At 37.2% G+C, this 26,704-nt stretch overlaps 1 protein-coding gene across 2 annotated transcripts in view; it reads right to left on the reverse strand.

The window, feature by feature from the left end:
- The window catches only part of arid3c (AT rich interactive domain 3C (BRIGHT-like)), an 86,363-nt gene extending 59,915 nt beyond the window's left edge, over nucleotides 1–26,448 (reverse strand). Inside the window, exons 1-3 of one of the 2 annotated variants that reach the window (XM_058776779.1) lie at nucleotides 25,577–26,448; nucleotides 23,632–24,264; nucleotides 13,288–13,374 (exon numbers count right to left, since the gene is read on the reverse strand). In XM_058776779.1, coding sequence (XP_058632762.1) covers nucleotides 13,288–13,374; nucleotides 23,632–24,264; nucleotides 25,577–25,615 — 759 coding nt within the window. In that variant the 5' untranslated portion in view covers nucleotides 25,616–26,448. The remainder of the gene's footprint in view (nucleotides 1–13,287; nucleotides 13,375–23,631; nucleotides 24,265–25,576) is intronic. The other variant, XM_058776780.1, reaches the window with a different exon arrangement.
- Nucleotides 26,449–26,704: the final 256 nt, after the last annotated feature.

Raw genomic sequence — 26,704 nt, forward strand, 5'->3', positions numbered from 1 at the left:
TGGAGAGTAGATTATGCGCTGTATTAAAATGTAAAACCTGGGAAGATTTTAACATTGATTCAATAGGTTGCAAAAACCTGAACATGGAGTAACACATAAAAATAAATCCTGCTAGTCCTGTGTAGAATTAGATTATAAACCCACAGCATTCCATTTAAGGGCCTCAGGAGTGACTTTAAGACCTGTGCTGTTGGGCCTTAAAATTTGTGTGTAAATCCAATAAATGTCAGAGTCGTAATTAAGAAAATGTGCAGGGCTTTTCCACGCCACAGTCCTGTTGTACCAGCGATCTGGTTTATACTAGTATAGTGCCTGAGATGTTTAAAGCATGCAAACATATCAGAAAACTCACCCAAATCCAAAAGCAGACAAACAAATCTCTGAAGCTGGAATGCAAACTGACAGGCGTGCAAACAAATCACAAAACACCAAAAGCAAATCCAAAAACAAACAATCTGACTTGTCAGTTCTGGCCCACAAACTCAAGTTTATCGCTTCAATTGCAACAATCTAATGCATAATTAGCCACATTCCCTAACGTTAATGACCAAAATTGTCAAGTTATGTGATGGAAACTTGGTTGTGTAGCATATGAAATTTAATTTCTGATAAATCATCTCTAAATAGAAAAAGGTCATAGTGCCAAACACTCATCCAAAAGTCCGTGGGCCAATAATATAAGGTGCGTAGATCCAAAAAATACAAAAGGTATAAAGACGAAAGAGATCCGCACTCATCCAAATTTAGCCCAAAAGGCTTATATCATTTATTACTCAGAGGTCACACAATTGTGCAAAAAAAAAAAAAACAGTGCCATGGCACTGAGGAAGGGTTAATACCCGAAAATGTTTTGCACTTTTCTACCTTTGCACTTTTTTGCACAATTTTGTGACCTCTGAGTAATAAATGATATAAGCATTTTGGGCTAAATTTGGATGAGTGTGGATCTCTTTCGTCTTGATAAATCATCTCTAAAATGTGATTATTGAAAATATCAGTAATAATAAGTTGCATTTTTGTTTTAAGGCTTTGCATTTTTTCACAAAGCTGCTTTGTTAGCATCTATTTGGATACAAGTGCGATCTTTGATTTGTTGCCATGCTTCGACTTAGGGGTGTGCGATATGACGATTTTTGATCGTGGACGATAAAAATGTCTCCACGATCTGCTTTTGAAGAAATATCGTAGTATCGTGCTACAGCGCACATTCTATCAGCTGCAGTTCTTATTCCTCCGTCTCAATATACTGTACATTATTCGGATCTGCTTTAAAGCCTTGCCGGTTAAATGTTTTATTCACGCGTCGGTCTGACGTGCGCTTTTTCTGAGCCCGTACACCCGAAACGCACGTGCTAAAGCCTGTCAAAAAGGCCTGATTACTGAACTAAGTTATCTTGTGCACTAATACTGTCAAAACACACAAGGTTTATGTATAGACTCCGTTGCTTATGTCTAAAATGAGTAAGTAAACAGCTGAGAGAAAACGGATGCGTGCCCATATTAGATGCGTGCATGTCTTAAAGGGGCAGTACTGAACATGCTGCCGACTGTCATTAAAGGGATAGTGCACCTTAACATTTAATTTCTGTCATTATTTACTAACTCGCATGTTGTCCCAAACCTGTATTAATTTCTTTCTTGTGCTGAACACAAAAGAAGATATTTTGAAGAATGTGGGTAACCAAATAGTATCTGGTCCACATTGACTTTTGATAGAAGGAAAAAAAAAATACTATGGAATAAGTCACTGGGGACCAGCAACTGTTTGGTTTTCCACGTTCCTCAAAATAGCATTTATGTTTAGCAGAAGAAACTCATTCAGGTTCAAAGAAACTTTTGAGTGAGTAAATGATGGTATAAATATAAAACACTTTTTATTTTGGGGTTAATTATTCCTTCAATGTTAATAAAACACCAAAACACAAAGAGAAAAATCACTCACTACTCTTGACTGAAAAACGTTAATACAGTTGATTTAATAGGAATCAATCTATATAGTGTTTTATTTTTATATTTGTTGATTCAATTTATTGAATGCTCCTGCGAAATACACCTATTGTACCTGAAAATAAAACAGTTTTATTTGTATTGTATGTGTATTTGTAATGTGTATCTTTGTTTTCATTTTTTAATAACAAAGATAAAATAATGACAAAGATTTTTATCTTCGCCCACTTTGGCCTAAATATCCACCATTCTTTTTTAATATTTTTGTTATCTTGAAAGGTTTTGTCTTTATAATAGGGAAATTAGTTTGGCTGTAATGCTCAGACAACTTGCAAAATAGTAAAACCAACATGACAAAGAATCGTGATAAAATCGTGAATTGTGATTTTTCTTAAAAATATCGTGATATTATATTTTTGCCATATCGCCCACCCCTACTTCGACTACACTGAATACTATACTAGACCAAAAAAGGCAGAGGGAAAGTCCAAGCATTTCACGAAATTTCATGAAAAACTGAACTTTGAAATGATGACAAACATTCCCAAGCCACGCCTTCGACTTGCTTCTAGCAAAGACAAAGACCAGCAATACATAACCCTCCACCCCGTGTGTCTCTTCATGTATTTACTCAGATGAACACCGAGGACTCAATGTTTTTCTTTTTCTGCCTCTGCTGACAGGTCCTTCTACAAAAGGAGCCTGCCATGGTGGGAGGTCTACTGTGGTAAGTGGCTGCCCTCGCCTCTGTGCTGTCAGCCTTAGCGACATGTCCGCTCGCCCCCTGACACCCGGGAATAATGATATTAGTGGAGGGTGGAGGAGACAGGACGTCAATGGGCAGATTTGTTCAATTTAACCCCTCTGACCCCGTCCGGCCCTTCAATCTGTCAGGCAGATCCTTTCCTCTCGTGCTAAGCAGCTACACAGGGACAGGAACAGAGAAGGCAGAAGAAAGAAACAGAGACTAAAAAAAAAAAAGATACAGGAGGTGGCAAGAGCAGGCAGAAAAATAAAAAAAGTGAGAAGAAAAGAAACCAAATGAAACGACAAGATAGATGTTAAATTAAAGGACATTACAAAAACTGTGTCATTATTTACTCACCCTCATGTTGTTACCTGTATGACTCACTATCATAACTCAAACTGAACTCAGTGACTCGTTAATCCGGTCAAAACAGTTAACAGCTAGAGGGCAAGATTTGCAGCATTTATTTGGTCAAAATACAGTAAAAAAAAAAAACAGTAATACTGTGAAATCTTAAAATTAAAACTCTTTTCCAATATATTTCACAATCCACATTGTTTCAAAGCAGCTTTACAGAAAATAATTTTGTTAATGTTAAAATCTTTATACCTTCATGCCTTACAGTCACATTTAGCATATTTTACATTTTGCTATGATACAAGCAAGCAGATTGCTATATAGCATATATTGCCCCACGTAAGCATACTGTATGTATGTGTATAAATTTCACAACAAATTTTAAAAAAATCAGGCAGCTGAGATTTTCTATATAGTATATATCACTTTATGTTAGTGTACTGTATGTATGCAGATTAACTGACTTTATATATAGAGTTATGGAACAGGGGATTTGGAAATACAGTTTTTTGGAAAACACACAAAAGTGTGAAACTGCTCATTGGCTACTCCATCGAAGCAGTGCACCTTGCTCACATTGCTTTGTTTGTGTCCTCCATTCTTGCTTTCCTCGTTTCTAAAGCATGAATCTTACTCCTTGTCTCCAGACATCTGTAAGAGATTGTCTGCGTGCTGCTGCAGGACCGTCAGCCAGCTGGAGCCAGGCCAAGTAAACGCTGCCAGAAAAGTCAGCAGGCCACGCGTGTGAACAAACAGTATGGGAAGAGGTCAGAGAAAGTGTTGTGTGACGCAGACCTTGGAAAAAGAAGGGGATTGAAGAGCGGGAGGGGGGGATGACAGAGACTCTCGGCACATGAGCCTGCTTTATTTCCACCATTATGACGGATGGCTTCTTCATATGGCGGCAGCTGCAGCTGCTTTTGGAGAAGCTGAGCAAACATGACACTATTGAAGAGGACTGACTGAGATAACAGCCTGAAAAAACAAGGAGCACGGAATTACGGTTATCTCACCACTCTGTTGGACACTACTTAAAGCCAGATCGATATGAAGGTGTACGACAAGAGCACATATGTAAATGTTCACTAGATTAGACTAGACATTATTTAGGTCACATTTCTTTACTGCTGAACCCCAACAAAATCTGTTTATTGTAAGGGTTGTTAATCAAAAAACTGAAATAAAATAAAATCTAATAAATCACATACAAATATTTGCTAATAAAACCCCCATAAAGATTACACAACTTTTGATCACGGGAAAAAAAAAAAGTCTGATTACAGTCTGATCCTTCAAAGTCCTCAAACTTTCTGTTTGTTCCAGGTTTAATTAGATGAAAATATTTAATCCCAGATTTTAATGTATTCTTTATTCTCTCCACTATATAGAAGTGTCTAGTAAACACCAAGCATGTTGGTAGATCTGTTACTCAGGAGGTACTGAGGTCAAAGTGTCTCGCTTTGGGACATGCAATGAGATGAGTTGAGAGCTTCTCAAATCTGTAAAAATCCCATTTGTTCTAATGCTACCGAATACTTCACATTTTATCGCTGTGAATATAATTCTTGACAAGAAATTGTGGTCTTTAAAATCCATTATTGAAACAATATCTCTCTGAGATCTGTAGGTTATTAGCAGGAACTGATTTCTCAATTCAGCACTCAGAGTGGATTAGTCATTAAGATTTTCTCTTCCTGAGCGGCATATGGCTCTAATACTCCTGGGTCCAAGAACAGTTAATCAAAATGGTAGTATAACTCAGATCCCGCAGATGGAAATGCACATATCTGCCTCTAAACTAATATAAAGCTGCGTGAATAAATCATAGGTAACCAATGTGACACAGCTGGAAACTGTTCTCTCTGTACAAATAAATAATGCAACAAAGCAACATGACCAAGCAGTAAAACCTAGAAATCCAGACTCATGGATACATGTTCAAAAGATCAAGACAGCCCTGCGTCAAAAGCAAATACATTTCTATACTGTTTGAGGAAAAAATCTGGTAAAATTCAACAAACAATATACAACAGTTCCAATACAGATCTAATAAAGTACTCCAAACAAACAAGATTCTTTTCTTTTGGTTCCTCAGGGACATCAAATACATGGTTACAACATAGCTTTAAATTATAGGTATGCTTGAGGTCTGTAATTTTGAGCATTTATTGGATCAAGAACACAGTAAAAACAGCAGTATTGTGAAATATTATAACAATTTAAAATAACTGTTTTCTATTTTAATAGATTTGAAAGTTTTTAAAGGTAACATTTATTCCTGTGATGGCAAAGCTCAATTGTCAGCTGCCATTACTCAAGTCTTTAATGTCACATGAACCTTTGGAAATCATTCGAATATGCTTATTTGCTGCAAACAATGTTGAAAACAGTTGTGCTGCTTAATATTTTTTGTGCTTTTTTTCAGGTTTGTTTGATGAATAGAATGTTCAAAAGAATCAAATTTACTGGAATGGAATGTTTTGGTAACAATGTAAACCCTAGCTCAAGTTCTCAATCATAACGACAAAAAAAAAAAGAGTGAATCGTTTTCACTGCAGTGTCACTAATCTAAGATGTCTGGCTAGATAAAGCCATGGGCACTGCTCTGAGCCAAAAGAGGGGCAGGACTAGTTATGTAAATCTTTGATTTCGGTTACAACATCATCTTTATTCATTTGCCCTGGTATTCTGGGAAACCGAATGATGTCAATAGCCAGTACTTGGACAGTGATACTGGCGGTCGTTCACAAGCACCAGTGAGCAGTAGCATCCCTGCATCGGTAGAATTTATTACCAGAGACCACCAGCAGTAAGTTCATATCACTTTCACCCAGAGTAAAGTTGGGTTGCGGCCAACATTGCCGAACAAAGAGGGATCTGGAGCCCTGAATAGATCTGTGATGGATGAGCTCATGTTGACTGCTCTGTGCTATAAGATCTGGTGTGTGTGTAGTTCTGGGAGAAAGTGTGTGTGTTTTGTGTATGTATGAGCTTGTCAGGAGGGGCTGGCGTTTCCCACAGCTTGTGTGCACTGAAGGCAAGGGCCTCTGTCATATCAACAGTGCAGCTCCTGTGTGAGCTAACCTTTTATGGTCTTTGACAGCCAGGCTCAAGATGGCTACCATACCACACAGAGCCGTCTTTATTAACCAAATGCTAAAGCAGACTGCATTACATTATCCAAATACCAAACAACCAATCCACCAGAAACCAGGACATTAGCAGCATTAGCATGACATGTAGATACTACACAGAGAGGTAACAAACCTAAGCCTGTCCTACACTACAAGCTATCTCAACCTTCTAATAACCTGTTTGTTTGGTTTAAAGGATTTGGAGTTTCATTTCTTTTCACGCAAGGCTTATTGTTTGTATTGTCAGCTCCGACAGACACATCTGTCACGTAGGCTACAGTGTATATCCCTCGAACATGTCTTGTTTGGTTTAGGAGACTTTATAAGTTGGCGAAATGCGTGACTGGTGGCAGTGTGTGTGCGTGTACAAGCTCTGCAATTCAAAAAATAATGCTGACGTTAACAGCAACGTTGCTAGTAGAGTAAAAGATGACGAGACATGACTGTCTACAACATGTCTAGTCTAAAATTGACGACTCCTCATTTTGCATTCTACAAAATCCCAAAAATGTGTTAACCAGTCATTTTCATTTAAAGCATACATGCTGGGCTTCTTGAGTATATACTGTGCTGACATGAGATCTGCATAGAGAAGTGATTCTGATTCTTTTATTTTTAAAGGTTAATTCACCCAAATATGAAAAATCTGTCATCTCATCCCAAACTTGTATGACTTTTTTTCTTCTATGGTACGCAATGTAAGATCATCATTGTATGAAGAAAGAAAGAAAAAAAGACACATTTTTCAAATACATTCTTTTGTTTTCCACAGAAGGCAGAAGTCATACAGGTTTGGAACGACATGAGGGTGAGGGTGTATTCCATCATTCTATAAGCTCTATTAGAAAGGCACGCAACTCATCTAATTGCTATCTAGTTTCCAAATCTGTACTTAACCTGCTTTTGCAATAGTTTAACTTCATTATAATAACCTAATTTATATAACAGATGATCACGAAGCACGCCATAAATCAACGGACATATGGAGCCAGTCTTTAAATGGCAGGAAATCGCTGGCTTCATCTCATCAATTCTCTTCACCTGTCACGATCACAAAGGGTGTATTGCACTGTCACATCACAGCGTACGGCTGAGGGGGCGGGGCTTAAACCAACACATCCACTGGGCTCTTTTATAACAAATTCTTGCCATACAAGTAAGATGGATAAATAATTAAAGGAATAAGGTCAGTCCTGAGAGAGAAAGAGAGACAGGAAGGGGACTATGAAGGGATGGAGGAGCAGGAGTGGGGAAACAAGGAGGGGGTCAGGCTATTAAATTTATGACTCAAAGTGCCACATCATCAGTGGGGGATGCCATTTCCTGCCAGAGGAGGGGGTCAAACTAGCATTGCAAAAGCAGATGGTGAAGATATCACCACAAATTGTACCTTCTAACATAACTCAAGTATTACCTCCTGAACATTTAAATTTAGACAATTCAATTCAGAGGTCTCACCCCCAAAATATTTTTTCTGGCCAAGTATAGACATATAAAAACATTACCTGGTTATTATTTTTATAGCGCTACATTGACAAGATCAAAATCACAAGATGCTTTTAATTCAAGTGTCTGCTAAATACATTACTAGAAGTTATGAGATAATGTACGAGCAATGACATACTGTAACAATCATTTATGAATAATGTAGAAGTCAAATATGCAATAAAAACACTATGCACAATGTATTCTTGTTTATTTTTTCCCAGTATAACTGTTATATATTATCTGTGTTGTTCATCTAATAGGTATGAACACCCAAAACATCCTATTTCTCTTATTGTAAATATGCTGATATCAGTGGAATCATGGTGCCACAGGCTAAACTGAAATATTTAGTGTTAAAACCAATATTATCACAACTTTTTTAGCATATCTTATTCAGGCTTATTTAGGCAAAAAAAAGAGAAGTGTAATTAACCATAACTCTTATTTAAAAATGCTTCTACCACCCATCATTGCTGTTCTGTTATACGCCACTATTGCTTTTTTAATATCATTTCAAGTTCTGTTTGACTGGTTATACACTACAGTTCGAAAGTTTGTGGTCAGTAAGATTTTTAATGTTTTTGAAAAAAAAGTCTCTTATGCTCACTAAGGCTGCATATAAAGAAGAATTATATTACAATTGTTTTTTGTTTTTTTTAATTGAATGCATCCTTGCAGAATAAAAGTATTAATTCCTTCAGAAAAATCTACTGGCCTCAAATTTTCGAACAATAGAGTATAAATAGTAGTAGTTTTTAGAACTACACAGTAGCTGAAATGCAAGCAATGCAATTACTAGTTATAATCTTGAATAAATATATCTTTAAAATCCTTGTCACGCTCACTTCTCCTTGTAAAGACCATCTGGAAATGATCTGCTGAACAGCATTGGCCTGTCAAATTTACTGTTGATCATAAAACATTTGTCTAAGCAGATGATACACAGCAGGAACACAACGTATAAGCCAACAAAATGACACTGACGGAAGAGGCCTTTAAGTAACAGCTTTACGACACTAGCTCTGAATTATTGAAGAGAGGGAATATGAGTCGTGGTCAGCTCTAAAGAATACGGCACATTTCTCCTGCGTTCGACAAAGAGGTGGAACAAACATGAGCTAGTCAGAAACACACTGAAGCTACATGGAGACACAGTTGAGCAGTGAGTGATGAGAGGTGAAAGGTGAGCACTATATATACACACATCTACACACACAACACGCCAACGACAGACATCACACCTTCCTAAGAAATGCATGTTGCCTTGTTCAGTATTATATACTGGATATATTTTCATTGTCAAATGCCACACTAGCGTATAGGTTTTAAGAATGAGAGGACTGTTCCACCGATTGCTTCATGGGATAGTGTGTGCCACGACTGATCGTTTCACTAACCCTTTGATCTCCTTAATGATCAATGACCAAGTGAGGAATCTATGCGCAGCAAGCCTAGTTTTATGGCGATGAGAGGGGGTGAGGTCTACAAATAGGTCAAAGGTCATCAGATTCTGCTTATGCTAAACAGAAACGAAGAGTCAGCAAGCCCATGTTAGATTTCACAGAGGCAAATGCTGATTAGAGAGGATCATGTTTCTCTGGGAGCCATCTTAAAGTGACAGTAACATATTATTTTCTTGATTTGGGAGTGCGTGTTACTGTTCTGACCTAACATTAATAATGAAACATGGTACAACAATATAGTTTACTGATATTAAAAATGTGACAAAATACACACTGCTGTCTTTTTTTTTTTTTTTTTGAAAGAAAGAAATGAAATTGACTGCTGATCAAAAATTGTTCAAAAATGACAGTGACTTGTAATATTAAAAATATCCCTATTTCAAATAAATGTTGTTCTTTTGAACTTGCTAATAATCAAAGAATCATAGAAAAACGTATTACTGTTTCCACAAAAATATGAAGCAGTTTTCAAAATTGATAATAATATGAAATGTATCTTGCGCACCAAATCAGCATATTATGATTTCTGAAGGATCTGACACTGAAGACTGGAGTAATGCTTTTGAAAATTCAACTTTAACATTATAATAAATTACATTTTAAAGTTTATTAGAACAGAAAGGTTATTTTAAATTGTAATCATATTTCACAATATTATTGGTTTTACTGTATATTTGACTTTTTTCCCCCAAAAGCTTTAAAGATTCTACCAACCCCAAACTGAACGGTAGCGTACCTCACCACGTAATTGTGTAGCTCAGTCACTGTACAAGCTACTTCCTCTCAGCTATGTGCTGTAAATTTTTATTGGTCAGCGATCACCCCCCTGAGGAGAGGCCAGATCCAGTGCCAAGCCTTACTGTTTCTCTGACGCTAAGAATTTAGTTCCTGCACCTAAGCACTAACTCGAACCCAAATTGTAGAGGCCTTCACTGGATGTTTCTCTTTTCTCTCAAAAAGGATCGTTATTGATCTTTGTCCCCCTTGTGAGCAGCCTTGAATAATCCGTTTCCCTCTCAGTTCTCTTCTACACAGTTTATCATGAGCGCTGAGGGGGAGAGAATGGAATCAAGGAAGGAAAACAAATCCATTATCTTGTCAAAATTCTATTTAACTTCATTAGGCCTCATCCTAGGAGAAGTGGATAATGTCCTCTGTTGATAACACTGGCTGCTTTTTAACAGTGCGGTCAATCATGATTGGACATATTTCGACCCCAACAACTTCATCAATACACAAAAAGTATGCATGGCTGCACTTTTATTTGTATACGGAAAAATCATCTTACATTATCTTTTACTTCTTTTTGTTCATTGGATAAACAGACTGTTGACATTTACTAATTTAAGTGATCAGTTCTTGCTCTGTCACCCAATTTAATGTGCTATTTGGTTAAAGATAGGACGGGCAAACCGGAGTGAAGATGCACAATGCTCTAGGTCAGCTGTGGATCTATGGCATTAGGGGATATATCTGGTTTGTATTGATTTAGTGAGGACTTCAATCAGAATTTACTGATTGCTTCCCTGTACCCCTTTGAGGGAGGAAGGGACAAGAAGGGATCTAGAGTATTACACGGATATGACTTTTAGGTCTATTAATCCAATTGTGTTCACCTATATATAAACCAGACACTAGCTGGAGTGCCTAGCTGTTTTAAGAAAATAATTCTCACCTGTGAAACAAAGATAAAAAGTGTAAGCTAACAAACGCTAAATAAATTTGAGTGAACTAAAATTGTAAAAAAAAAAAGTAAATAAATACATCCCTAATATTTTTTCATTATTAATTCTACATACACATTTTTTATGCAGAAATGTTATTTTTTGTTCACACAGAAAAATATCAAATCCATATCTACAGAAGAACTCCATCTCAAGCTGTCCCTTCCTCTGTGGAAGTGCTATTATTTACCACTAATGAATGGAACTGAGTTCGGAGCGAAATACAAAAAGAAGTGTGATTGGTAAACACAGGCATACAAACATTCAATAGACGCTATCAGAGGATCCTGGTACTCCTACTTAAGACTCTTACACAATATTGAAATCTTCCACAAATGGTGTGGACAAAATGCAGCCTCTGCTCTTTACTTTATTGTGCACCGAAGGTCAGAGTCCATTTTCTTTTTGCTCTGCTGACAGTTGGCATTTGATCAACACAGTCTGTTGTTACCATAATTCACATAAAATGCTGCAAAAATCATTATTTCCTTAGAATCCATTTGTGTTCCTTGATTTCTTGCTGGAGTAACTTCTTTGATACCATACAGCAGAAAATATCGACATTTCTTAAATACAGACATGTTTTCTATGATGATATTTATAGGGTGATAAATGCATCTCACTGCTTAGAAATAAATATTTTTGAATCTTATTTATTGAATAAATCCCTGAGAACCTGCATTCAGTGATAAGGATATGTTCTTTAAAGATAGATTACACTAAAATATCCAGTACATCTCTAAAACAGCTAAAAATATAATTTATTGGAATTCTTACACCTCATCAAAACATATGAAAAATCAGAACTAACATTTCTTATAAACAGCCTAAACTTATTTCTGTTTAATTTATTATGAAAACAAACGTTTTCTTTTTTAAACAGCATGTGAAACAATGCTTTCATTATGACCGGCAAACTGGAGGAAATCAAACCTTCCTGCTTCTGAGGATATGCTGGAGGAATTACGTAAAAAACATCACAACTACAGACATTTAAGATAAATTTCAAAATACTCCCTGCTGCTTTGTTTTTTCACATTTCTTCACAAACCACATTTCACAGTTTTTTTTTTTTTTTCCTGAGTGTTTGCTGTTGCTTTTTATTTTAGAGTGTAAATATTTTAGGTTACGGACTTCTTTAACAACTGAACCAGATGGAAAAAACACAAATCCTCAGAGAAAAACGCAACACAATCTTGTTTTCATTTGAAATATTTCATAGTTCCCTTCAGACCTGATAAATCATCTTTACAGCAGCAGGAAAGGAATTGGGTGCAGGGCAAAATCTGTAAAATCAACAATCCCTGGCATCCAGAGAGGTCTGATGCTGTTTCAACTAATAACTGTTCCTTGTTTCTCTACTGCCGTAGCAGAGGTCTCTTTTACTGACCTGCAATTTATTTTAACATGGAGGTGTGGAAGTCAGTTGGAAGTCAATGACATCCATGGCAATAGTACTGAAATTGCTCTTCTTAATTGAGTGAAATGATCAACGGCTTTAAAACAGAGCTGTCTTCTGCATTAAAGCGTCCGCTGTAATTGAGGTTTCTTTCATGAAGGTGGGGAATGTTGTATCACATGCCTGTGGAATTCAGGCTCTAATTGACCCTTGAATTCATTGCTGGCCATTAAAAACAAAGCAGGCGTTCTATGCTGCATGTGGGTTATGAACTATGTAGGGCACTGGCCAGTCAGTTGAGGAGCACTTATTCATGAATTCAGTGCTTGATTAAATTGGACTGATAGTATCAAATTATGGAGGTAGGACAGACATTATTTTGTCTCACAAGTGGCTTGTTGATGTTTAGCAGCTGAATTCCTTCTTCACTCAAATAAATGAATCAGGTTACGTTAAATGTTTTCACATAGTTTAAAGAAAATGTTTGCGTTCATGCACGTGTTTTAAATCTAGCTCTAAACTAACCCAAGGACTAAACAAAACATTGACAGGTGAATATTATTTTTCATTTTGTTATTTCATACAGTGCTACACTAGTAAGCAGTTTAGCTGATTTAAGAAATTTAAAGGGATAGTTCACCCAAATCATCATCATCATCTTCATTTCTTAAGATATCTTGAAAAATGTGTTTTGTTTGTCCGCACAATGAAAGCCAAAATGGTTCAGAACCACACAGCACACCACTGACTTTCACTGTATGGAAACAAACAAACACTTTTTTATTTGAGTGAACTGCCCCTTTAAATGACTCACGAGAGTTCGAACAAAGATTGCACATTATCGTTTCATCTGGCAGAAAAACAGCTATCATCAAGACAGGCGCAAGTTCTCCAGACTGTCACTACTGTTTGGGTGGAGGGGTTGTTACAGGGAGGCCTGGGGCCAGTAAAAGGGGGTGTGAGTGCAATTTGAACGAAGCAGAAAGAGAGCAGAAATGAGGAATAGGGGGTGGGGGTGATTACTGACCTCCTGAATCAGAGACGAAGAGCCACTGCCACCGAAAGCAACACTCGAATCTTTCAGCTTCCTTCCTGGCCCGCTGCCTTGGCCTGACTGAACACATGTCAAGGGCACAACTGAAATCACGGGCTGAGAGGTACAAAGAACTACATTTGACTCATGATAATGAAGCCGGCAAAGAAAGACGGCATTTGTTTTAAACAAAACAAAGGTCACAACACAAAACATTCCGGTGTTAGTTGCTTTAGTCGCAGATGCTGTACTAACAAGCAAGTGAGTTGGATTATACATAAACATTTTATATTTGCATTCACAGGCAACAGGCCTTTCTTTTTTCTTTCTACGCCCATTTTGCTTTTATATTCTTCTCCATTTCTATTCACTTCATACATCCATTTTTTTCAGCCCAAAAATCCTGCCCTCTGGGCTCCATTATCCAAAAATCTCCTGTGGGATTAAGCAACAAGCTAATTTACTAATGTTACATGTGATCTTTAGCCCCATGTGTGTCTCTGAATCAGACTGAATGGGTCAGGCTGAGATTACTCTCCATCTTATAAATGATTCAACTGCTGAGGAAAAGGGTGTTACTACTAGCGTTACACTTTTCAGGGCTCTAGACTCATTCTTCCCACTGGTCGCACTTTACAAGCACATAATTTGGTCGCAATTTGTTTTTTTTTGCTACAACATTTGATTAATCAATGCATGCTGATGAACTTTTATCGTAGTTTATAGTTATATGGTAACGAAAGTGTTCAACATTCAACCCGTTCTTTTTCATCAGTATTATTTGTGATTTAAATTTTGTAAACAGGAATTCCTTTTTTCGTGCGCTTTCACTTTCACTTTCAAATTCGCAATCATGGTTTCACGTTTTACGAGAAAAGATAATTGTCTGTTTTGCTTATATCTATACACCTTTCACTTTTTAAGACTAAAACAAAAGATGGATTCATTGTTATTCTTAATTAAAAAGTACAACAACAATAAAACAGTAGGCTACAATGGCAAACTAGCTTGCATAACATTTATTAACAAAAACGAATAAGACGAGGCATGGCAAAAGACACATCACATGCTGTATTATATACCGACTAATAAATTACAGAATGTTTAGCAAACACTGAGGAATCAAATAAATAATAATATTTAAAAAAATGAAGGAAAGCCTCCATAGCGTAACTTGAGGTAAACAGCAAAGATAACAAGCTTTTCAAAACGAAAACAAAAAGAAAAGTAAAACTAAACTGGCTGTCGCTGACAGGACTTGCATGTTGTTGTTTTTCCAACAAGGATACCAACATGTTCACCTTCTCTGGTTTAAGAAGCGGCCTATTACTTTAACTTGAAAACCAAATCCTCAGTTGCGCTGTGGCGCACACCTTCGCACTCGTGCTGACGCAGCGAGTATAAACCAGGCTCTACACCCGAAGCACTCGCGTTGAAAGTGCCTCTCTTCAAGTGATCAGTGAAATCTGACTCCTACTACAATGTGCCGTGGCTCGGCAGCACGCGCTGTATGAAGCAGACGCTTTGGAGCTGCGCAGACCATGCACTCGCACACGTGCAACCACATCAAATTTTTACTCGCACATTCTCAAAAAATGGTCGCAGTCCAGAACCCTGCTTTTACACAAAGAGACAAAACTAACCCAAAGATATGTCAACCAGACTTATCTATATAAACAGATTTGTCTTAACATCTAGTGTGCAATTATCAATTGTAATTCCTGTCTAATCAGTTGTGAAGCAAAAAGACAACAATAAAAAAAAAAGTTCAGTTGCATAAAAGAAAACTTTTCCATGTAAACTTTGCCCTCACAAACCACAACAAGTGATAGAACATATATATTTTTTGGATATGTGCGCGGGCTGCACAATTTGGGGAAAATCGATAGAGATGTTCCGATACCCTTTTTCCCTTCCCGATACCGATTCTGATATCTAGGCTCAGGTTATCGGCCGCATTCGAGTACTGATCCGATACCTGGGTGTGTATCTGGTTATACAGCTGTATGTACTACTAGCCCTGTATGAATTGATACAATTATTTTATGGTGTGCTTCACAAATATACTGTGAGATAGATAGATAGATAGATAGATAGATAGATAGATAGATAGATAGTCTGGTGAGTAAACAAAAAAATATAATATATAATGTTTGGAAAATGGTACATCTTTTTAAATATTTAAAAGTACACTCTTAACATCAGTCAGTCAAGCATTATAAATATATTATGATAATCAAGTATTATTTAATGATATAACTTTAGCATAACTGAACTTAAGACTGGTGGTGGTGCTTTTTTGGTCATTCAGTGTTTCTGTAAAAAATGAGGGGGGGGGAAACTATCAGTAATACTGATAAGATAATAATCATACTATGAATTCTACTAAGAACAACATAAATCGCACTAAGGATTAACGAGCTGCTGGATTCATGAATATTAATCACATTGTCTGAGTTTGCTCGAACTGATTTGCTGAAATCAAAACAGGGATGATAAAAGGTGAGCGCCAGCCAATGAGATTGTTGTTTGCGCATTAGCTCCGCCTACTACATTCTGAGCAGCGAAGAAGAATTGATTTCCGATTTGCGGCGGTAAGCAAAGCTAGCGCGCATAACTATAGGTCTTGTTTAAGAAAATGGTATCGGATCGGTACATGGGTTCAAGTATTTGCCGATACTGATGCCAGAATTTTTTGTGGTATCGGTGGAATGTCCGATACTAGTATCGGAATCGGAACCCTAAAAATCAAATTGTGATTTTTCTGATAAAAAAAAGCTGGTTCCCCATGAAAATGCAGGTTTTCTGTGCTTGTTTGTAGAGATGCACAATTTTGCACAATATCACAATAAAATACTAAAAACGTACTAAAAATGCTGGGTAAAATATGGACAAACCCAGCAATTGGGTTGTTTTGACCCAACGGTCGGGTTAAATGTTTAACCCCACCTTCTAACCACTGGGTCAAAACAACCCAATCGCTGGGTTTGTCCATATTTTTACCCAGCACTGGGTTGTATTTAACCCAGCATTTTTTAGAGTAATAATATTTATCTAGTCTTAATTTTTACATAAACATTACTGTTAATTCAATATTAGTCTTGATTTCTTCATTTTCAAACTCTAAACCATCAATCTTTTATTCTGGCATAAAAATGCAAAAGAAAACCCTTTTATTTTGTTGACAGCAGCCGGTTTTTAACTGCTTCTCATTACAAGTATGGGAAGATGGACAAATTATACAGCGTTTCCTTAAGAGAGGTTAGTCAACTAGTTTTATAAGCAAACCACAAACTAGTCGGTTTTGCACATCCCTAACTTTAAAACGGATTTTCTGAATGTGATTGTATTACATCACACAGCTGTTTCGTGCTCAGTGTGGTCAGGCAAATTGCTTGTCACTAGAAACTTGTTCATCACACCTAGTTAGAACACAGTGTTATACGATTGTGTGCTGAATGGACATGCTTAAGTACTTGACCAAACCAAACAAGCAGTAATAAACTCATAGAAACACAAAGAATGTGTGTGTGTGTGTGTGTGTGTGTGTGTGTGAGAGAGTGAGTGTGTGTGAGTGTGTGTTGTGTGGGAAATCTATAAGAAAGGGGGATGTGTGTAGCACAAGTTAATCCTGTAAAGAGAGTATCTGATTTTGACCGTAAGCCTAAAACACTCAATGCTTGATTCCTTCCTATCTTTCATTACAACTCTTCACCTTAATGAACGCTGACATGCGAGGCCATATGGGCCAAGACTGATGACATGAGACCTCAGCTGCTGCCTGCTGCCATGTAACACTCACTGCATATGTGTTTTACTGATAACGACAGAAGGAGAAATTAAAACGCTTTAAGTAGCAGCAAAAAACAAAATGCAAAGACGATGCAATATGATCAAAAGTGTTTTTACTTCTGAGTTTCAGCTTTGCCTAAACACACTGTAAAAGATTAGGCATTCCTTTACTGACAATTACTCTTGAACAAAAGGTAAAACTGTTCTTTATGCCCATTAATAGTAGGGCATAGATAGTCGAATCATATGTTTGGGGGCGGGGCAAAATACATTATCAAGAATCAAGTCAGACATTCAACAATCATAAATACAGGGGAAATGTGTAACGGACGCCTCGCAGATACAAACGGGGTAAATAATGTTTTATGTTTTGATTAAAAGATAGTTAACATTAAACATCAGCGAAACCCTTAAGAATTCACTTTTTTTTTTTTACAATAGTGCTCTCACTATAACGTTATATTAGAACGTTCTGCATTTCTGTTTTGAGCTGTGCGCGCTGAAGATGACCAGTAGAATGAAGCGTTTCTTTATAATAGTGTTCTCATTATAATGCTATGTACAGTATATGACAGTGCCAGTCATAGTTATTAATATTCTGCATCGTTGTCCTGCTCGCACCGCGCGCTGAAGAGATAATCACCGTATAGTACTACAATGAAGCGCTTTACTGTAGCGTAACTCAACCAAAGGCATCTTATACGAGATAAATAATATATACACGATACAAATAAACCGACTGAATCATTTTGAAATCACTTACACCCCACCTGATCTAAAAAAACTAAGTCTTCCACTCTGCCTGTGTCAATTTGAGTCTTGTTAAAGATTTAAATCCTTGCCGCCAAGATGCTCCTCTGTCGGTCACAGATTAGAAAGCGAAACTTAAATCTATAGGGGGAGTTGGATTTATTCACGCACGTTAAAATAGTTATTTAAAGCTTCTTTCTTTTAAGATTCTTATTTACAGCATTATCATAAGGCTGTATATTAACTTATTAACTTATCAGACACTGGGCACCCGCATATAGCCAAAATGGCATGATCATAACACCCTGCGATTATTCGACTGTGAGATTGGGAGTCGAATCAGGCTCCTCGAATCGAAGCATCGAATCGTCGACTATTCGGGGACACCCCTAATTAATAGCTTTACTTCAAGTACCAAGAAAAATGTATGATGAACCTTGCAGAGTGTGCAGTAAATGACCTTAAAACAATATGACATGCACCACTAATGATCATATATGACACTGCTGCACTCAATATGAGGGAAAAAAGCACAATTATTGCATAATATTGAAGCAAGTCAAAGGTTAGTCACTGTACAATCTGATGTTTCTACTGGCTCAGGTACTGTATATAGAATATGTAGCTGAAATTAACAGAACTTTTTGTTTATATCCTGGACATCATGTTTGCACAGACTATGCCTGGTAACCATGATCACAAAGTGTATTGTAAAATCAACCTATTCACTAGTATTCACTACTAATAGACAAGAGTGACTGAATGTTTCTCTTAATGAAGCTAGATGTGCTTATCAGTATGTTCCTGACCTAGAACTGATAAAAATGTACACAAAACACATTTTACAGTCTCAACTAGTTATTCCATTGCTGCCTTCTGATCACTTAACTCCAGCATACAGGAAATCACGCAGGGCACATACACTCTAAATTTGTGTGTCTAAATGATGCCATGTGGTCTACAACTGCTTGAAATCACACCTCATTCTTCAGATTAAGGGCAAAGTGTTGAAAAGCTATAGAGACTACTAACAGGGTAATGGTTTGTATTACAGTACCAACCAAAACAGAGCATACTCTTGCTTCGAAAAGGTGTTACTTCTTATAAACACACTGGAAGTGTGTTGCTCGGGAGGGGTTGTCATAGTATTTGCTGAGTCTGTTCATTACCCTTTGACTCTCGCAAGCTACAACAGAAAGGTTGTAGTTATGATAATGCTATATAATTAGGTTGGAGTTATAATAATATACCAATACAAGTGTAACCTATTACAGTACAAATTTAAACTTTTTTTTATAATTTTTTCTTATTAATATTTTTCAGCCTCTTGTTAAAATTATAGAAAAAAAGTTGTACATCTAGAGTTTGTGTGATGAGCGAGGCGTTTGACTGTTTTTGTTATTACAGTCAGCGAGTAAGACATTGACGTAGCTCGAGGTGTGGGTCTGTTCTGAATGTTCAGTATGGTTAATGTTCGGAGCAGGATTACCAGATCACCTGCTGATGACATGTTCAGCATGGATTTATAACAGGCCACCAATTGGACACAGCTAAAGCAGGCTCTCATTTATAAGGCGATCTAAAACTGAGACGACTGGAATTCTATTAAATATTTCCACTGACAGCACACGTCCAAAATGAACCTGCCACAGCTGTCGGAAGGCCTGGGTTAGCTCATACCACAGAAGGCTAACGATAGTGCTGCTGGGTAAAAAAATCTCAACCTCTGAGCCATATGGAGAATTGGCTCCATGCATGTGTTTTAGCTTGAGACTGCATGCTGGGGAACTTAATGGCTCTCAGGACCCCAAAACACATGAGCAAAGCAGTGCAATCAAACAGAAGGGGATACCGTATGGGGTGGAGTAGGCCTGTAAAGTCAAGGAATGTCGTGTTGACACTAGAGTTACTGTGTGTGTGTGTGTGTATGTGTGTCGATTTCAAAGAAGGGGCTCCAAGCATTTTTATGAAGGTATTAATGAGCTTGAATTGAAGTGTGTTACTTGAGAAGACTTTAGGACAGGCCATTTCAAAATATCAAGACTAACCACAGAGGCTCATGGGTTAGGGCTGATTTGGCCGCATATAGCCTCTGTCTCTCACTTCCACCAAGTTTTTTTCCCCCCTTTTCACAAAAGTGTCCAGCAAAACAAAGAGGTGCGTATCTTTAAACCCCTGACCAGAGACAACGTTTGTTTAACCACAAAGACTATTTTGCCTTCCTGTCTGGGGGGGAACTTTGTCTTCCTTTCAATGATTTCACAATTGCCTCATTTCCTATTTTCTCCAAGAGATGTTTTGCTTAATTGTGAATTAGGTCATCACTGCCTGCCTTGATATTCATTAATCTCTTTAGAACTAAATTTTAAAAATGCAAAAAGATCATTCTAAATTTACACAGATTTCTAATTAAATACCCAAACTGTCTCTTCTGAGCTTAGAGCAAACAGAATTCAAAGTTTAGAGAGTGCTAATACCCTCTGAGCCAAAAGACAATACATTAGTAGACTAATTTTACTAAAGTGGCCTGGAGAAGCAAAGACAAACCTCCTTTTCTACAAGCTTATGTAGTGAAACCAAACACCATTGCCGGGTTTCCTCCACCCCGTTCAGCCCTGCCCAGCCCCCTCTATAGCCCTGTAAAAGCCTTGTTATGGGAAAAAGCCATTCTGGGAGTTTTTTATGTTTGCAAAACATGGCAGAGAGGGGGATCAAACATATGCCCCGAAACCAAAGTGGAGGTCGGACTGAGCAATCTAAAGATGATATTTGCTGAGGGGAGAAAGTACACTCTGTATTTTAGTGAACATTTGATATGCGCTTTAAATAGGTTGAGATATGGGGCCTGCTGATCCAGCATATTAACTAATTAAATCGGTGTCTGTTACTCAGAAGTTTGGGGTCAGTAATATTTTTTTAATTAATGCTTTTATTCGGCAAGAATGCATTAAACTGATCAAAAGTGACAAGAAAGACTTTTGTAAAAAAAACGGGGAAAAAAACAACAACAATCTCATCTCATCTCATCCAATCAAATAATCCTGAAAAAATTAAATGCACTTTTTTCACAAAAATATTAACCAGCACAACTGTTTTCAAGATTGATTATAATAAGAAATGTTTCTTCAGCACCAAATCAACATATTAAAATGATTCCTGAAGGATCACGTGAAGACTGAAGTAATGACAATTGGAGTAATGAAAATTTAGCTTTGCCATCACAGGAATAAATGATATTTCAAACTATATTAAAATAGAAAACTAATATTTTAAATTGTAATATTACTGTTATTACTGTATTTTACAATATTACTGTTTTTTTTACTGTATTTTTGATCAAATAAATGCAACCTTGGTAAACATGAGAGACTCAAAAATATTTTAAAAATCTTACTAACCCCAAACCTCAATTATGAAGTCAATTATTACTTATGTTATTAAACATAACTTATACTGATTTAATAATTTTGCGACAGAAAGTACTAAAAAATATTTTTGAAATGCAATGCAATGAAAAAAAAAAAAAAAACTTTCTGGTATTTCAATCATCTAACAAACTCTACATAAACAAAGGTGAAAGCGCAAGTAAATATTTAAGTGTACAACAACATTGGTCCAGAATGTGATTCTCTTTGCAGACACACACGCACACACACACAAATATGTTTGTCTGGCTAGACTGTAGTGAAGTATGCAGTTTGTTCCTATTTCGTAATGGCTTGGCTTTGAGCCGAACCATACGCAGCCTGAGAGGGATATCCCAACGTTATTGGGAGGGAGCCAGGTTGGAATGCCACCAGGTCTAGTTTCCTGCATTCCTGCCAAAACTCTACGCAACTACTTGCTTTTTTTCCTCTCCCCTCAGTTTCTTTGACAATAAACGGCCATATGGCAACCGGTTTAACTTTGTCTCTTCCGATCCTGCCCTGTCTGGCTCTCTCCTATCTATTCTCTTTTCCTTTGATGAATGACTCATTTTTAATATCAGTGCAAATAGACATTTTAAACACATCCAGCTTAGGCTTGACTAAATGAGAAATGAATTTACAATATTATAAGTCCTTTAATTTGGTTTTCATAATTGAGAGTTATTTAGGTTTTTGGGTTTAGTTTTAATTAAGCAATATTGTACAGAAACATAAATGAAAGATAATGAAAACACTTTGAGCTGACTTATAAAGTTCTTTCCATATAAACAGGAGTCTGTATTTAGTGTTTTAATTTCTTTCGCAAATACAGACACCAGGAATTTGGTCACAAATAAGTTTAATGTCAGTCTATTTTTACATTCCTCTAAAAAGCCTTTCTTATTTTAAGAAGGCATTTATAGCATTTAGCATTTCGTTTTTTTTAAAGTGTTGAAAACAGGTAGTATAGTGGCTCCAGTCAGTCTGCCAAATGCCATCGGCATCCTTTCATTGTTTCTGCATTTCACTTGATTTGTCCAAATAGTTCAACAGCGATTACAAAATGCATGTCCTTGACTTCTGCAAAACAACATTAATTGTGTTGTGTAACACTGTCCTTGGTTTTTTTAAGCAAACGTTGTGGTTGGTGTTATTCTTATATGATCAAAAAAGGAGCCTACAGTACATACTAATTTGTATTTCTTGTCAAAAGTTTATAAATCTAAGAATACCAAATTATATATATATATATATATATATATATATATATATATATATATATATATATATATATATATATTATGTAAACATATACATCACACTATTAAAATAATGTTGAAGTTGTATGAGATTATTTTGAGGATCATTTTGTGTTTTTCTCTATTTCATAACATTAAATCAAAACAGCTGTCCTTATTCAAACTGCATTGTACCCCTTACGTTAACCCAGTGCTTACACTAATGCAGCCGCTAATGTGCATGTCTCATTTGGCCAGGTCTCTGAATGATCTATCATAAATAAAGAATGACAAGTCCATCCAGGCTCATTCTGTATAGATCTGTGTTTGCTTAAGAGCCTCACTCTCAGTCTAAATTATCCCCTGAGAATACAGTGGACCAAAACTGCTGCAGCATAACTATGAAACATTCTTACGCGCATAACCCTGAATTTCAAGTGTACAGGTGTACAAATCACCTTGAATAAATAAAATGTACCCATACAAAAATAGTGTTAAATAGAACAGTCAAAACAAATTAAGCAGACTAATATTTTGCACCCTTGCACAACAAAGACTTTAATAAAAACATATTTGTTCTGTATGCACTATGCATACAAAAGCATGTCTTAGACCTAAATTATGAAATGGTGACAATTTAAATACTTTAAGCAATTAATCGATTTTTTTGCAACATAGTTAAATTCAAAGTGGCTGAAAAAGTGTGATTACTGCAGGCTGCAGATTTGATTTTAAATAAAATGTACAGCAGCAACTAACCTTAACGTTACAAGTGGGATTTTTTTAGTGCAGACTGTATGTCTGTGTGCTAATGATGAAACAAGACGCTGAAGCAGCGATTAAACCTGATATATTCTAACTTAATATATAATGTCAATGCATGATGCAGGTGTCTGGACAGTATAGTTTACATTAAGATTAAGCATTAAAGTTTTAGCACTGCCTAAAAGCCTGTTGTTTCCATTGAATAATTCAGTTTTTTTGATTATGATGAGAACTAAGTAGTTTCACACAGGATTGAATACAGTCTCACTTCATGCTTTCAAACTTTACACATTAGTAATCACCATAGAGTTCACCAGAGTGCACATTCAACGGTTATGAGAGTGCGTTTACCACAATCTATCTACAGATCTCACTCATGAACATACCTGTTTGAACTGCTCCTCATAAGTCCATTCGTGGTGTTGCGATTGTGCTTGTGGTGCCAAACCACTCGGTGATTCAGCCTGACTTGGAACTGGATAGGTTGGCTGGACTCTGGACAGATGCATCGGGGTACTTTTTGGAGACTGCCCGGCACCGGGATAAACAGCAAGGCGCGGTGGGTAATGAGCTAGGGGTCCTTCCAAATCTTCATCCCCTCCAGCCTCGTTCATACTGTCATCTTCCTCCAAGTCGCGGTCTTCATCGTCCATGCCGCGGTCCAGGTCTGGGTCGTCATCCTCATCGTCGATGTCTATGTCGGAGTCGGCTGTGCGCTCGTGTGGGTGGCCGGAGCTCGAGTTCGGGGCTCCCGAAGCGAAAGCTCCCCTCACCGCTGCTTGATAGTGGCGGAAAGCGATAGCTTGCTGATGAATTTGCGACTCCACCATAGACCTAATGTCTTTTTCCTTCTCGGCTTGGCGGAGTTTCTCCTCCAGGGCGAGTCGAGCCGCCTGCTGTCGCTGCAGGTTCTCCATGACCGCCTCCAGCTTCATCCCGCTGCCGCCGCTCGAGTTACTGTGAGCGCCGGAGGAGCTGACCAGCAAAGGAAGAGTGCTCGCCGACGAGAAAGCGGCTTGCTGTGGGCAACAGAATGCAAATGTCACTACAAATTTTAGCTGGAAACAGAATTGCGGGGCATTTCGTGGATTCAGACCCCCTTAATTAAGACTTAACCCCAAAAACAAAATAGTTTGGGGGGATCGTGGGTGGTGTACAGCAAATATTATTTTTCATACAAATAGTTTGCTTTTTTTAGTACGTATAAAAGTTACATTTACAGTTCGTAAGAACATATTTTTAGCTATCATTAAAAAGGCGGTGACGAACAGAAAAGTTCCTCAGAGGAGGTAACCATAACAACTGCTCTATTCAGACAGTACAATAAAGCATAAAACATTATGTACGACTTTATTGTAGCTACTTTTACATATCAAAACTATAAAACACAAAACTGTAACTTTTGTTTTAGATAACTAATGCTTGGCTATGGCAAAATAGGCTAGTGGCGCCAAATTACAATTCGTGGTGCTCAATACACCGCCAGATTGCTCACGAAAATTACATTTACATTTTATAGCTAGTTTAGCAGAATATATGGGTCGAAAGAAGTTTCTATGTCAAAATTCCTTAAAAAGTAAGTCTATATGTCGAAACTTAAGTGTATATTCCCATACTGGTTGTGAATAATTAGGTAGCCAGTCTATTTAGGCTAAACTTGGAAAAACGTATAACTGATACACTGCAAAAAATCTTATAATTGTCATAACTTTGATAATCATTGTTTCCATCCACTTAACTTGACAAAGCTAATTTGTTATTTTTACTCAATTATTCTTATCAGTAGCCTAAGTTAAAGTAGCCTAGTAGGAAAAAGTGAACTTATCAGTGCAGGTAACTTAGGCACAACTTCGGTTTAATGCCACAAGTTTTATTTAAGTTTTTTTCTTTTCTTTTATTAAAATGTTCAAATGGTATTACCGATCAAATCAGTGCAGCACAGTTCATAGGATAAAAGATTTTCGCATTGGGTTAGGCAAGAATCGTGGTTTCCTATGGAAATGAACTAACAGGATCAACTAGCCTATCTGACGGTCAGCATCAATAAAGTTGTAAAAGTACGCAATGTCACATTTCTGATGTGATGTTACAAAAAACGACCTCGAATTAGAATTATTCAGTGATAGAAACATGACAATGTATGTGTATTGTATATGCTGTGTTGCTAGCAAAAGGGCAGCGCGTGTAGCGCAACACAACATGCGTTAGTCTATAAACATCTGCCTAGTGCACTAAATATTGAACTAAAGTAGGCTATATAAAATAAAGTGACAAGCTAAGCATAACGATATCTCTCTCTCTTCTACCCGAGGAGCAAAAGCGCGTGCTTACCAGTGCAGATTTAGTTGCTATGCTTGTGTTGTCAACCATGCTTCTCCCGTCAAATGCGAAGAATTTGCTCAAAAGTGACCTTTTTCCCCAAACAAAGTCAGAAGTAGTTGTATTCCCGTCTTAACATCTAGATGTGTGTCGTGAAAGCAAAGAAATAGCTCTTTATGAAAACGGCTTCGCGACGCGCTCGCGGTCTCTCAGCGATTTGTCAACAAGTGGCTGTAACTGTAGCGAGAATGACCTCTGAGGACTAGAGATCAGATCAGTCCCTCTGCCTCCATCTGCTCTCAACACGTCAATACACATGGATATAAGGCAATCAGGGCAGGGGCTGCGCTCAGCCAACAGAAATACAGCTGAGCAGCTTCCTGCGCGCGCTTCTCTTCAAATACAGCACTTTAAACTTTATTTGAAACTAATCGAACGCTTGAGCAATCTATACATTTAACTTAAACGGAATGCTCCGCCTTTTAGAGTTCAAGGTATAAAGAATGTAGAAAGAGCTGTTCAACTGTTTAAGAGGGTTTTTAGCTTTGCGTGCGTTAAACGCAAATGATAAAGTAGGCTAGTAATTATAGCCTATAATCTCACTCACGAGTTGTTCCTCAAAACAAATGTAGGCTACGCATACATTTATACCCACTGTTTATGTGTTTCTGAACAAGAGTAGCGAAAGACAGCTGGAAATGGATCAAAGATTTACGTTTGTTTCCATAGATGTGCAATTTTGGTACTGATTTGAAATGATTTTTTAAATTATCTTCTTTTTTTAAATGTATAAAATGCAGCCCATGTTTACTCATCACCTTAACTCATACAGAATACAAGTCAATCCATTGCAATACATCAGCATGTAGACGGGCTTAATAGTACAGATAAATATCACTATGAGTGTTGGTCTTCTGTAAATACACCCTTCTGACTGCAGAACATATAATTGCCATTCACCATGCAATTATCCAAGATTTGTAATTATATGAAACGCTAAACATACTTATGATTGAATTCCATATAATTTCAGAAAAGTATATTAGTCATTACCACAGTTCTTAGGGTTTTAGACTATTTTGCAGTAATGAAGCCAAATGTGCCTTTGCGGCATCCTCAGAATCAAGACTGAGAGATAGA

This window comes from Onychostoma macrolepis, chromosome 05 (assembly GCF_012432095.1).
Source record: "Onychostoma macrolepis isolate SWU-2019 chromosome 05, ASM1243209v1, whole genome shotgun sequence".
Classification (NCBI taxonomy): domain Eukaryota; kingdom Metazoa; phylum Chordata; class Actinopteri; order Cypriniformes; family Cyprinidae; genus Onychostoma; species Onychostoma macrolepis.